The 12700-nt window shown below is 41.0% G+C and overlaps 1 protein-coding gene across 9 annotated transcripts in view; it reads left to right on the top strand.

Moving 5' to 3' along the window:
* The window catches only part of LOC147900650 (hydroxyproline-rich glycoprotein family protein), a 120937-nt gene that overhangs the window by 76081 nt on the left and 32156 nt on the right, over positions 1 to 12700 (top strand). For 5 of the 9 annotated variants that reach the window (XR_015541191.1, XR_015541192.1, XM_087376183.1 and 2 more), the window contains one exon: positions 962 to 1484. Coding sequence is in view for 5 of the 9 variants with exons in the window: in XM_087376183.1 (XP_087232309.1) it covers positions 962 to 1484 (523 nt within the window). In the remaining 4 variants the exon portion in view is untranslated. Of the gene's footprint in view, positions 1 to 961; positions 1497 to 12700 lie in introns of all 9 variants that reach the window. The other 4 variants (XR_015541194.1, XM_087376184.1, XR_015541193.1 and 1 more) reach the window with 4 other exon arrangements.

Consider the following 12700-nt stretch of genomic DNA (forward strand, 5'->3'; position numbering starts at 1 on the left):
TCTAAAATTTCTATTGCGAGCTCCTTCATCAAGAAGACTTTGGTTGAGTAGATGGGAGTTACCCAGGCAATCATGGTGAAGCTAAGTCCAAATATGAATTTCTTAACCAAATGCGTGCTTGGCTTTTCAAGGCCAGAAGATGCACTTATTGCTATTCTGATCAATAAAAATTGCATTGTTGGATACTCGAGTTCTTCACCTTGTCGGCAATGGAAGGATGAGGAAGCAAAAGAAACGAAGGCCTTGCCCAAGCAACCCGCAGAGAGGAGGATCGGGCTTAAAGAGAAACTTGTCAAAACTGTGTTTACTATTTGTGCTTCCAGCCGTCTTTTAACAACTGGAAAAGAATTTTAATCTCAGACTCTTACCTAAGCCAAAATTCTGATTAACCTGTCCTGGATCAATGAGTAAGCCTAAATTTTCATCAACACTGTTCTTGATTACTTAAGCCTAAATTCTTTGATCAATCAATAAGCCAAAACAACATATAGCTAGGAACTGGTTGCATCCAATGGGGTGTTGCGTTTAGCTCAGAGACATAATTCTTTATCAAAGGCATAACTAATGTGTTGTCATCTAGAGGACAAAAACTCCTCTTATTATTTCTCTGCTCCTTTTCTGAAATTGGGGAGTCCTGCTGTATGCTTGTTTCTTGATTTTGTGCATGTTATATATAATGTAGAGTTCATACATAAACATGTCATAGTTTATGCTGGAAATGATTCTGCTTTTTCATTTTTCTATTTTCAAAACATTCCAAATGCTGCACTGTTAGAAAGTAGCTATAGTTTTGTAGGCAGAAGCCATGACTCAAGCAAGCTATGCCTCAAAACTTTTAATTTACTGCTCAACATATATGAAGAAACAAAGTTTAAAATCACAGAATTGTTAGGTGAACCTTTTGTTATACAAGGGATTCTAACAAACCACATTGGACTGACAGCTTTCCTTCATTATGCAGGCTGAAACATTGCATCAGCAAATAGGATCAATGCGTACAGCATATTTGGCAGATCAAAGGTGGAGAGGGGAGGATAATAATCCCTTTCTTGAAGCTGACAGGCGGGAGGTTGCGAAAAGGGAAGCTGCTGCCAAGAGAGTGCATCCTACTTTACAAGCCTCAATGCTTAGTCGGGCCTCTATGCAGCCAGCAGGCATGTCGACAAGTGCAGCTACATCAGCAGCCTCATTTTCTGCTCCTCAAATTGCAGCATCTTCTACTCTGTCTGGATCATCTTCTTATCCTGTATTTGGCACTCCTTCTCTGACCTCATCAAGCTCTGCTTTCGGTACTCCTGCCACCACTGGGCCGACCTTGTCTGTGTTTAATTCCTCAGCTGCATCCAGCTCTTCTCTTTTTGGCTCTTCTGGGACACCACCAACACCCTCACTGTTTGCGTCAGGGACGTCATCATCCATTTTTGGGTCTGGTCCTGCTATGGGCAGTTCCTCTTCTGTATTCTCACCATCAGCTTTTGCAGGAGGTACTAAATGAGGTGTGCAAACAGAGGCTAAAGAAATACTATTATCTACCACTATGGATGTTGTAAACTCTGATAGTTTTATAGTTTTCCCTTGCTACCCTATTTATGATGTGAAAGGGGACTACATAGCATGGAATAAGTAGACATGAAAAATCACTTTCACAATAATCCCTTCCCGTCCCTTTTGTTGCACAAAACCCTGTAATGTTTTCAATTGACCTCATTCTTTTTGTTAAATGCTGATCAGTCGATCTTGTAGTATGCAGTAAGGTTTTATCTTTTTGTGATGTGAGAAAGGGATTCTATTTTGAAAAAGCCACAAGATGGGAACCAATTGGTCGATCTCAAAGTTCAAGTTAAAGAACCTCACATCAAGGTGTCATAGCTTGTACGAAGGATGTGTATCAGCTTTATTCCTCCACCGATCATTTGGAAGGGCCTTATGTCGTTGTGCTCTCTAAGTCGTCCAAATCCCTCTCATGAGAAAATAGACATTATTTGAGTGAAGGTCCGGCGCTGAGATAGCTAAGCTAGGATATAGTCTAACAAGAGCATATAAGAGGTTCAATATAAAGCTGGGATATAGTCTAACGGATACATAGAAGAGGTTCATTCAATTGCTTTGGCCTTGTGCAATACCAACCCTAGAAATCCAAATAGCTTGGCCCCACGGGATTGTGATAATGTAATAGTTGCTAGCCAACCCTAGAACTCAAAATAGCTCAAACCTTGTCAACTAAACATTGATAATAACTTATAAATGATCTTCAAATAAGTTTGGGCTATGAGTAGGACGAATGCATTATTTTGTACTCTTGGTGATTGCTTAGCTTTGTTGACAAAGAGACGTACGCAATACTTTGCACCCTCAATGATTGCAAAGCTTTGTCGACAAAGAAGAGATTCATCCATACTTTGGAGCAAGCACCAATTGCAAAATCTTTGTGGCATGTGGTAAAAAGTATAGAGAAAGAATTTTCTTTTATTGGATGTGATCTACGAAGGGTGGTGACAATGTTTGGCAAATATGTCTTGTGTTAGCTCTCGATCAATTCAGCTATGTGTGTGTCAGTGCACACTCTAAAGCAGCCTATACTTGTGCCTGGCAATATACAAAGAAAGCTCACCAATTTGTTGGGGATGCGTGCTACTCTAATTTGCATGTTCCGTTAAGACTAAGAAGAAAACCGATTTGTGAAGAACCAAAATTTCCAATCAGAGCCATACATTGACATATTTGTGCAAGCCAATATGGGTCTATGGTCCAAATTTTACCCAAATACTGCATTGCTTCCTGCCACTAAAATGAGCCCACACAAACTGACTTGTAGAGGCAAAGTAGTCTTTGATGTAGGCAAGCATATGAATGGATTGTTAGAAACATGGTGTGAAGAGAGAGAGATAGAGTTAGGGAGTGAAGAAATGATACTCAAATGAAGACATAATTAAGGCTTTCATTCATTCATTATCACTAAATGAGACAAGTGAACACTGAAGTACAAGCCTTTTAGGCTACACACTCACACATGCTTGCACCAAGTGCATATGGGATAAGTCCCATAGTGACACGTGGCACTCACACATGACTCACACTTATGAACTAGTACTAGATCTCCTAGTACACACCAACACATCACATCAACACACTCTTTGGCTATGATATCTCCAAGACCCCCCTTCAAAGCAAAGAGTGTGAGACCCATCACGCAAAGAGTAGATCGATCCCCCCTCCACCACAATATTGTAAAGAGCAAGTCCAACTTTCCAACACCTCCCGTGTGATAGTGACTTCTGGGTCAGCTTGTGACTTGTAAGGGCGAACCATCACTTGTCACCCCCCCTTACTACGAGCTGGGTGGTCAATACCATCAAACCAAAGTAAAAGACAATACATTCATTTTTGGGGGACAACCGAGGGTAGAGTACCTCTTATTGACTCCAAATACATTCAGTTTAGAGGAAAAACTGAAGAATGTGAACCTTTATTTGACTCAACACAAACACACATAGCATAGAGGGCCTAGAAAGCCCAATCTGTGTCATATGGGTCCTGGAGAGAGGCCGTGAACCTTTGTTGTAGCTGCATGTATCTCCTCAGGGGGCTCTTCAGGTTCAGCTTGTTCTTTAACAAGGAGATTGGCATGGTGCTTTTGTTGTTCCCGTTCGTTCTTCTTGAAGCAATGAGCTTCAATCTTTAGAGCGGCTTCCTTATTATGACGGTCCTTCTCAATGAGTAGTGCCACCATATCATCAATTGTGGTAGTGGCAAGGCTAAGGACTTCTAGAGTTTGCTCAAAGCGGGATATTCCATGCATACTCTTCATAAGGACAGTCATCTTATCTTGATCATCAAGTGGGCTTTTTAGACTTGAAAGTTGTTGAACACGAGATTGAAACAGTGCTAGATAATCACTCAACTCATCACCGTCTTCCATTTTCAAACCATAAAACTTGAGCTTCAAAAAGACTTTAGAGTTGGTGATTTTATTACCAAACAATGTCTCAAGGTGATCCCAAATCTCCTTAGTTGTTGACTTGAAGTCCACATGATGGATGAGAGAGTTGGCCAAGCAAAGACTAATGAGGGCAATGGCCTTGGCATTCTACTGCTTCCAAATCCTTTGGTGCTGTTGATCAAGTAATTCAACTTTGTCGTCCTCAATAACATCCCAAACACCTTCACACATAAGAAGCAGCTGCATCTTGGTTTGCCATGTGGGAAAACCTTCTCCCTTGAACTTCTCCATGAGCAACGAACTGGAAGACAATGAAATCATGATGGCAAAAACCTTGATGAGGGCGGACAGCAAGCCTGAAGTGCAAGGATTAGAAAAAAGAAGAGCTCTTGTGGACAAGATGAGCGCTCCATAATGCAAATCAGCAGCTTAGAACAGTTCCGAGATGAATTAGAGGCGAGGAGCAGCCCCAAAAGTGAGTCTGCTGGAAGAGGCGGTTCTGCAGCAGCAATCCCAAAACAATTCGCTAATGCAAGCAGCAACTCCAAAACAGGGTGAAGAAGCCTTCAGAAGTGACGGAAATGTGCAGGAAATGCCCCACGGGTAAGTTGTTTCTGCTGCAACAGCCTGCAACCCTAAAAACGGGATGGAACAGCTCCAAGAAGGCTCCAAATATCCACACGTGCAGGCGGCTGAAGAAATGCTGCTGTAAACATCTGCAGCAGAGAGTTGGTGGCCTGGTGTGCTCCAAAATGCACTAAGTTGATGAGTCACACCAAAGTCCAATTTTTCCAAACACAATGATGCTATTTGCATATTTGTATCATTGCATGTGTTGTCCATTGTCGAGTTCTTGCTCTGAACTAGCCACCTATCACACATCTTTTCAAACATAAAATCGAAGGAGATTGTGATGCCATAAGAGGCCACATGTCAAGCAGCGTCGTTCGGAGGGGTCTTAAGACCCTCACTACGTCACCACACAGACGCATTTCGATTCCCAACCCCAAAAATGGATCCACGAAATGGTAGCCCATTGTAGCAACATGCCAATGTATAGGGCATATTTAACTAGCTTTTTTGCATAGTGAACATCTAACAGATTCACCTATCGAAGTTGAAGCCCCTTCTTCTACCTGTATCGATACATGTGTGTACTAGGAAGGCCTATGCCTCAGCTATAAGCTGGAAATACCCTAATTCCACTAGACCTGAAAGAAGCCTAACAATTCGATCATCAATGAGATGTTATTGTCTCATGAATCACCTCAATCATACTCATATAATTCTTGGTTCAAAGAGCACACCAAAAATAAGACTTGATTGAACTAGTAGTTGCGGAAATCTTAGCATGGAAGATGCAACAAGTAGATAGAAGGTGAATACCAAATGAATAACTAGAATCACATGATGATGGCATGCAATAACAATAAGGAGCATAATTTGTGGTGGAGTTTCTCGTAACCCTTTTAGATGAGGCCTTGTCAGGTGTGGACTTGTGGTTTGGAAGAACTACTTTGTCATCCTAACACCCTGTGGTAAACCCTTTGCGCCTTGGTGGCTTGAACAAACGTGAGGACGCCTTGCTACTTGCCGAGAAGATGCTCCGTAGCAGCTGAAAGCAGCTGCATTTTGGACTGTGTGCTGCGAGCACTATTTGCTTATCGCAAGCGATAAGCTTCTGCTTAGTGAAGATCTCATCCTTAGAGTTGCTCTAGCTGCTCCGACGTCGTGGTGGTCGATGTGTTAAGTTGCATTGGTTTTGTGACCTTTATGAGTATCATTGAGATGCTGGATGATGTCTTTCTTTCCCTTAAAAGGCCTCTATGAACATGATCATTACTTCAGCAATCAGGTCCAAGGTGGGGCATGCTTCAATGAATCAGTGGTTTAAGGGGGACAGAAATCTGAGATCAATATTCCATTCGGAATGATCTCTTTGTTGCAAAAGGGCAAAGACTGAATACTAGATGTCCAAAGGACTAAACGAAAAAACCCCTCTTTGAGTGTCATGTCACCCCTTATGCAGGATATCTTGGCATCCAACAGACGTTTGGTTAAGCATGATACCCCTTGCTCTGGATGTGGCATCCAACAAATGTTGGCTTTGGTTAAGGACTTCTGTTGGCTAAAGATACGAACTGATGTTGAATGTTATGTTTGTAGAGTGTCAGCAATACCAAGTGAATAGAGTGGAACACCTAAGGCTTTCTGCATCCACTAGAAATCCGAGATAAGAAATGGAATTGCCACGAACTAAGTGTGGACACGATGCCATATGCGTGGTTGTGGGTAGTGTGACCAAGATGGGTAAGTTTATTCTAACAAAAACAACAATTTTCGCCTCACAGCTTTGAGTATTCTCGAGTTTTTGTAGAGGGCAAATTTGTCTATTTCAGAATCCTAAAAGATTGTGGAGCTCTATGAAAAGGTGAAGGTTATAAGCTATCAGCTCCATATTGTGGACCTTTTATGGTTATCCACGTAAGTAATAAGGCAGCTTATGTGCTGGAATTACCGCCTGATGTAAAGGTACATCTGGTTTAGAATCCTAAAATATTCTGGACCTCTATGAAATGAAGGTTATAAGCTACCAACTTCTTATTGTGGACCTTTTAAGGTTATCCACGCAATTAATAATGCAGCTTATCAGCTGGAATTACCACCTGATGTTGTACTAAAAGAGAAATTAGGCAAGGCTAACAGTTCCATCAAAGGACTTTGTCCGATGACAAGATCTGTTGGTTTACATTCCCCATGAACCAGAAGCCATTTTGGATTACAGGGAGAAGGCGCTGGCACTTATTGGTTTGAGGCTGGCTGACAATCTACTTCATCATCTTGACCTCAATAGTTCAGCCAAGGAGACATTGGACAAGCTTGAGAATATTTTCACCACATCTAATGGACGTGAGGAGCAAGCTTTATCTTCTATATTGGATGATGTATCACTCTCCGAGGTGGTAGATGATGTTTAATTCTTGTGTGTTTTTGTGTTGAGTCAATAAAGGTTCTCAGCCTTGAGTTGTCCCTCTAAAATGAATGTATTTGGAGTCAATAAGGGTACTCTGCCCTGGGTTGTCCCCCAAAAATGATTGTATGGTTTTTTACTTTGGTATGATGGTATAGACCACCCAATTTAGAGTAAGCGGGGGTGACAAGTGATGGTCTACCCTTGCCGGTCGCAAGCTGACTACTTCTTACGTATTGGGTCTCACACTCTTTGCTGAGAAGGGGGTGTTGGAGAAATCATAGCCAAAGAGTGTGTGTGATGTGTTGTACTAGAGTTCTAGTAGTGGTTCATGGGGTGAGTGCCACATGTCACCGTGGGATTATCCCATCATACTTGATGAATGAATTTTCCATGATGTCTTCATTTGAGTATCATTTCTTCTCACCCTAGCCTTCTTTTTCTCTCTCGCTCTCTCACCATTTCCTTCACTAATCTCTCTTGGTATTTTTTCAATAAAAGTTTTTAAAAATATAATGTCAAAGTTCTTTTCAAACTTCTATACACCTTGGAAATCTTCTCTTTTGAGGATTTGGATTTAAATAAGCTCCATTATATCCAACTTAAAGCTTCGCTAGATGACTTCTTATAACTAAAAGCTTCCTTTCAAAGCAAAGAGCTTTATCTAAATAAAGAACTCTTCATTTCTATTTTTACTTCTCCTCCTCTTGACAAAGCAGTCTCGAAATCAATTTTGAAGATTCGTGAAGTAATGGATTCTCTCCCTCATTATGTGAGAAGAATTTGGAAGTATGAAAAACTTTAGGACAAAAGGCTTTCTACTATGGAGAGAGAGGTAAAAAGCTTTCAAAGAATCAAAATTATCTATCCTTAGAGAACCTTGTTGTTGTAAAAGTAAAAGATTCCAAACTTTTGTTGATGCTGATTTAGGACACGTAGTCACAGCTGATACTTCAATTTTGCTTTCTAGTAACTTAAAAGACCTTTTCATTAAAGGCACAAAATTTTGATTGTACTCTTCAAAAGAGTCTTGCCTTTTAAAAGCTATTGATAATGGAATCTCAAATTTTGCTTTTCAAATAGAAGAAAGTTTAGGAGTTCAAAATATCTTATCGGAATGGAAAGTGAAGATTATAGAGAAAGTTGCTTTGAAACTAGAAGAAGTCTCTTCAATTAATTTCTCAAAGCAAAGTAATTATCTTTCTAAAGAAGATGAAACTCTTCTTTGAAAATTTCATAGGAATTTTTTCATTTCTTACATGGATGAATGTTCCAATAACTTGCTTTTATTTGCAAAAAGTTTTAATTAGAATGTCTTTTGAGAGAAGTGCACTCGTCTACTAAAACTTATGCCCTGGCCTTAGTTTCTCAAAAGGATCTGACCTCAAAACTCCATAGTTTTTGTAAGTCTTCAGGGTTTGTTTGCAATCCAAGTATCCCTTTTCTTTGTGTTGCTTGGAAGTTTCACAAAATTTCCAAAAAATCCAAGATTTTTATTGCAGACTACTTTGACAGATGTCTTTAAATGGCTAAGCTACTGCTTCAAAGCCTTGTTGCCTAGTGTCCATGAACTTTGGATGGACTTATTAAAGGAGGCATATCACATAGACACTTGCCAAGCCTCGGGATCATCATAGGCTCCTCCTTAGATCCGCGGTTATTAACGTCAAGCACGAGCCTTATGGGAGGATCACATGTACCTGTTCCTGCATCCTCATCCCGAGGACGTCGAAGTAGAGATGAGGCACAACAGGAGGAGGAGGAGGCATTTAAAAATGAATCAATGCACGATTCATCTACGAGATCGATCATATGGATTGGGTATTCCCCATTGTCATAGTGCTAAAAAGGAATGGCAAGATCCGGGTATGCATAGATCTAAAAAAGGTAAATGCCACAACTCAAAAAGACCACTACTCATCTCGCTGCCATTTAGGGAGCACATTTTGGAAAGAGTCGCAGCAGGAAAGGAGGCTTATAGCTTCCTAGATGGATTCTCTTGATACAATCAAGTATCTATAGAATGAGAGGATCAACACGAAACCCCATTTGCCATGGAATGGGAAGTTTATGCTTCCAAGGTGATGCTCTTCGGCCTCACCAATGCTCCCAATTATAGATCTCTGTGTATTCGATTTCGTCTCTCTGTTATGCATTTTTCATTCTAAGGTTTTGGAACCTTAGATTTATGCCACATGGTAGTGGATAAGTGTTGACTCCCATTTCTCACTCATCGACTGGGATTTTGGAGTTCCGACAGAAGAGAGATATTTGCAGATTTTCTTGCTGAGTCCGATTATGCAATGGCACCCGTGTTTTGAGGCATCTCAAGTTCTATTTTCAATAACGGTCATTACTGTGGGACTATGATTTCTTGAGCATACCTTATGCAGATCACTCTACTTATGTAGGCTGTAGGCTTGTGACAACTGACTTGCCACCTGTACGTTGTAGGCTACTAGGTGACTTGTCGCGTGTAGGCTTGTGACTTGTCACCAGTAGGTTGTAGGCTTGTGATTTGTCACCTATAGGCTGCAGGCTCCCGGCTGTTAGCATGTTGTCTCTTGAATTTTCAGAGTGCCCACTGTGTATGTGTGTATCAGATATCTAAGGTATGTGTGCATCGTGTTTATGTAATGTATGTATATATTTTATATAAAATACATATTTATAGGCGTTTCTAGACGAAACGCCTGCAAAATTCTAGAAACGTTTCTTGCAACACTGAGGAGGACGTATAGTCTTTTCAATACAAGCCCTTGTAGGAAGAAGAAGAACATGATTATGAGGAACAACGCGTTCAATCGGAGCATGCCACAGGGGTTTTCCGATGAAGTTGAAAAGGAAAATGTTGATGCACAGATCAGGGCACAGTTGCAACGAACTGCACAAACTTTTGCACAGTTGATGCAAGATCCACGTTTTGCAGAGTTTATGAATGTCTCTTTTGAAGCCGAAATAGAAAAATAAAAGGCATCTGGTATTAGCGGGAATGCCCAAAATTTTTCATTTTTCAATTCGGGACAACAAGCTTTCCCTTCGTCTTCTATGCATTTAGGTTATTTTGGGGGAGCTTTAGTATTCCAGGCTATGGTCGGACAGCCTGAGCCAGGCATGGGAATGCCTGTAAATTTTCATTTTGGATTTCACTCTGGCATGGAGGGCTATCAATGTCAGATGTTTGGAGAAATGCCTATTGTGATGCCTCATATGATGTAACTAGGGATGGAGACTGCAACTAGGGATGGAGACTGCTATGCGTGGCATGATGAGAAACTTTTTCGGCATGCCTGGAATGAATGCCATGGGACCAAGTATGGTCAATCCTGCTATGAGAAACGGAAAGAGTGCACCTAATGTTGGCAATGTTATGCAGCCTCCGTATGTACAGCCACCTGCCTATGATAATCTTACACCCAAGGGAAAATAGAAAGACTATAAAGAGGGTGGTGCAGCTGTCAAACTTGACACCTTCAATGGAATTCAAGATAGGCTGAAAGCTCTTATGTTTATACAACAGTTTGATGCAGCTTACTCAGGTGGGAATTTCACTGAGTCGTTGAAAGTCATAAAAGCACGACTTTCTTGAAGGGCAATGCTTTACAATGATGGACAAATCTTCCTTTGCAAGGTAGAGCACCTAGCACTTGGGTGGAAAGAGTGCACCTAATGTTGGCAATGTTATGCAGCCTCCGTATGTACAGCCACCTGCCTATGATAATCTTACACCCAAGGGAAAACAGAAAGACTATAAAGAGGGTGGTGCAGCTGTCAAACTTGACACCCTCAATGGAATTCAAGATAGGCTGAAAGCTCTTATGTTTATACAACAGTTTGATGCAGCTTACTCAGGTGGGAATTTCACTGAGTCGTCGAAAGTCATAAAAGCACGACTTTCTTGAAGGGCAATGCTTTACAATGATGGACAAATCTTCCTTTGCAAGGTAGAGCACCTAGCACTTGGGTGGGATTCAAGCAAGTCTTTTCAGCTGCATGGTTGACTACTACGTTTGAAGTCGACATTATGACTGCCTGGCATAAACTGGATGTAGATAGTTGCCTCAATCTGGAAGAATGCAATAAGAAAATTTGGGAAGCATTGTTGCTAGTCAGTTCCTATCGGCATGTTCCATTATCTGAGCAGATAGAGAAATATTGCTGGGGATTGCTGAAGGAAATTCCGGGACTTTTGCCTGGAATTGAAGGTGTCAAACATGTCTCAGCTGATTAAAAATGGCAATACAGCTTATGCATTGCTACAGGGCAGGGCAAGTGACTTTTAGTGCAGCAAGAAGGAAGAGCTAAAAAAGGAGAAGTTTGATAAGCCTTTGAAAGCTACCTTTGTTGTAGGACGTCAGTGTGTTTTTAGGGCACGGCCTACAAGGTTGATAGAATTAGAGAAACAAGTCCTCGTGGAACGTAAATGTTTTTACTGCAGAGAAGAGGGCCATCAAGTGAATGAATGCCCAAATGAAAAGAAAAGAAAGCAGCCCATGGAGGGAAAAAAGTGAACAGAAAGGAGAACCGAAAGAAGATCTAAAGAAGAAAAAGCAAAAGCCGTTTCCAATACTTTTGCCTGACATGATTGGTGAAAAGAAACATGAGAATGACACAGAACTTTGCAGAGCATGGGGAAAAGTATGTGACCAAACGTCTTTTTTTTTGTTTGACCCAGGTGCTGAAGCAAACTTCATCTCTCAAGAGCTGGCAGGCAAGCTCGGTATTCGTCTAGAAGAAATGGGTTCACTTGCAGCAACAGACATGGCTGCTACAGGGCTGAGTACGCCTATCACCCCGATTATTGGGAAGCTCCATCTTCACATTTAGAGTTATGCTGATACAGAAGAATTTTATATTATGCCTTGTCTTTGGGCTATAGTTGATACATATAATAAGAAGGTTACCTTGACTTACATGGTAAAGACTCATGTACTTGATGTAAAACTCCAAGGGGAGTCTATCCCAGTTGTATCTGCTTCCGCATTTAATTAAAAAGCATATTTTTGCGTATTTGATTTTTATAGAAGAAAAGAGGAAGAAGATGTCCAGTCACATCTTTCTAGCTTGGATAAAGAGCGGACAGATTTGTTGTTGAGTTCCAGGACTGTTTTTCCGAGTCTTCACCACGGGAACTTCCGCCCGAGAGACCCGAAGACCATGACATAGATATTGTGCTGGGTAGTAGCCCACCGAACATACCACCAGTGCTGCCTAGCGAGAAGAAATATTCAACCAAGTGAATGAATTGCTGGCTGATTCAGTCCAATTTCTCACCGTATTTGCACCAGTTCTTTTGGTGCAGAAAAAGGATGGATCTTGGAGAATGTGCATTGACTACCGTGCACTTAACAAGATTATAGTCAAGAATAGGTTTCCTATGCCCAAATTTAATGAATCCTGGACACATTGAGAGATCTTCCATTTTTAGTTGCATTAGGTATCATCAGATCTGCATAAGACCTGAAGATGTGCACAAGACAACTTTCAAGACCACATTTGGGTTATACGAGTACCTTGTGATGCCATTCGGGTTGACCAATGGTCCTGCTACTTCCTATTTTGAGAACATAGGTCTTTTGTAGAAATATTCTTCAATGACATCGTCGTGTTCACTAAAAGTGAGATAGAGCATCGAAAACCTCTAGCGGTAGTATTTTACCAGTTAAGAAAACCCAAGCTGGCTATTAATGCGAAGAAAAGTGAATTCTTCATGTTAGGAAATTCACGTTTTTGGGCATATTGTTTCCAAAGATGGAGTTCGGATGGATCCGGCTAAGATTGAAGTAAAT

This window comes from Dipteris shenzhenensis, chromosome 6 (assembly GCF_047967505.1).
Source record: "Dipteris shenzhenensis isolate YYH24624 ecotype China chromosome 6, Dip_SZ_1.0, whole genome shotgun sequence".
In the NCBI taxonomy this organism is placed as follows: Eukaryota; Viridiplantae; Streptophyta; class Polypodiopsida; order Gleicheniales; family Dipteridaceae; genus Dipteris; species Dipteris shenzhenensis.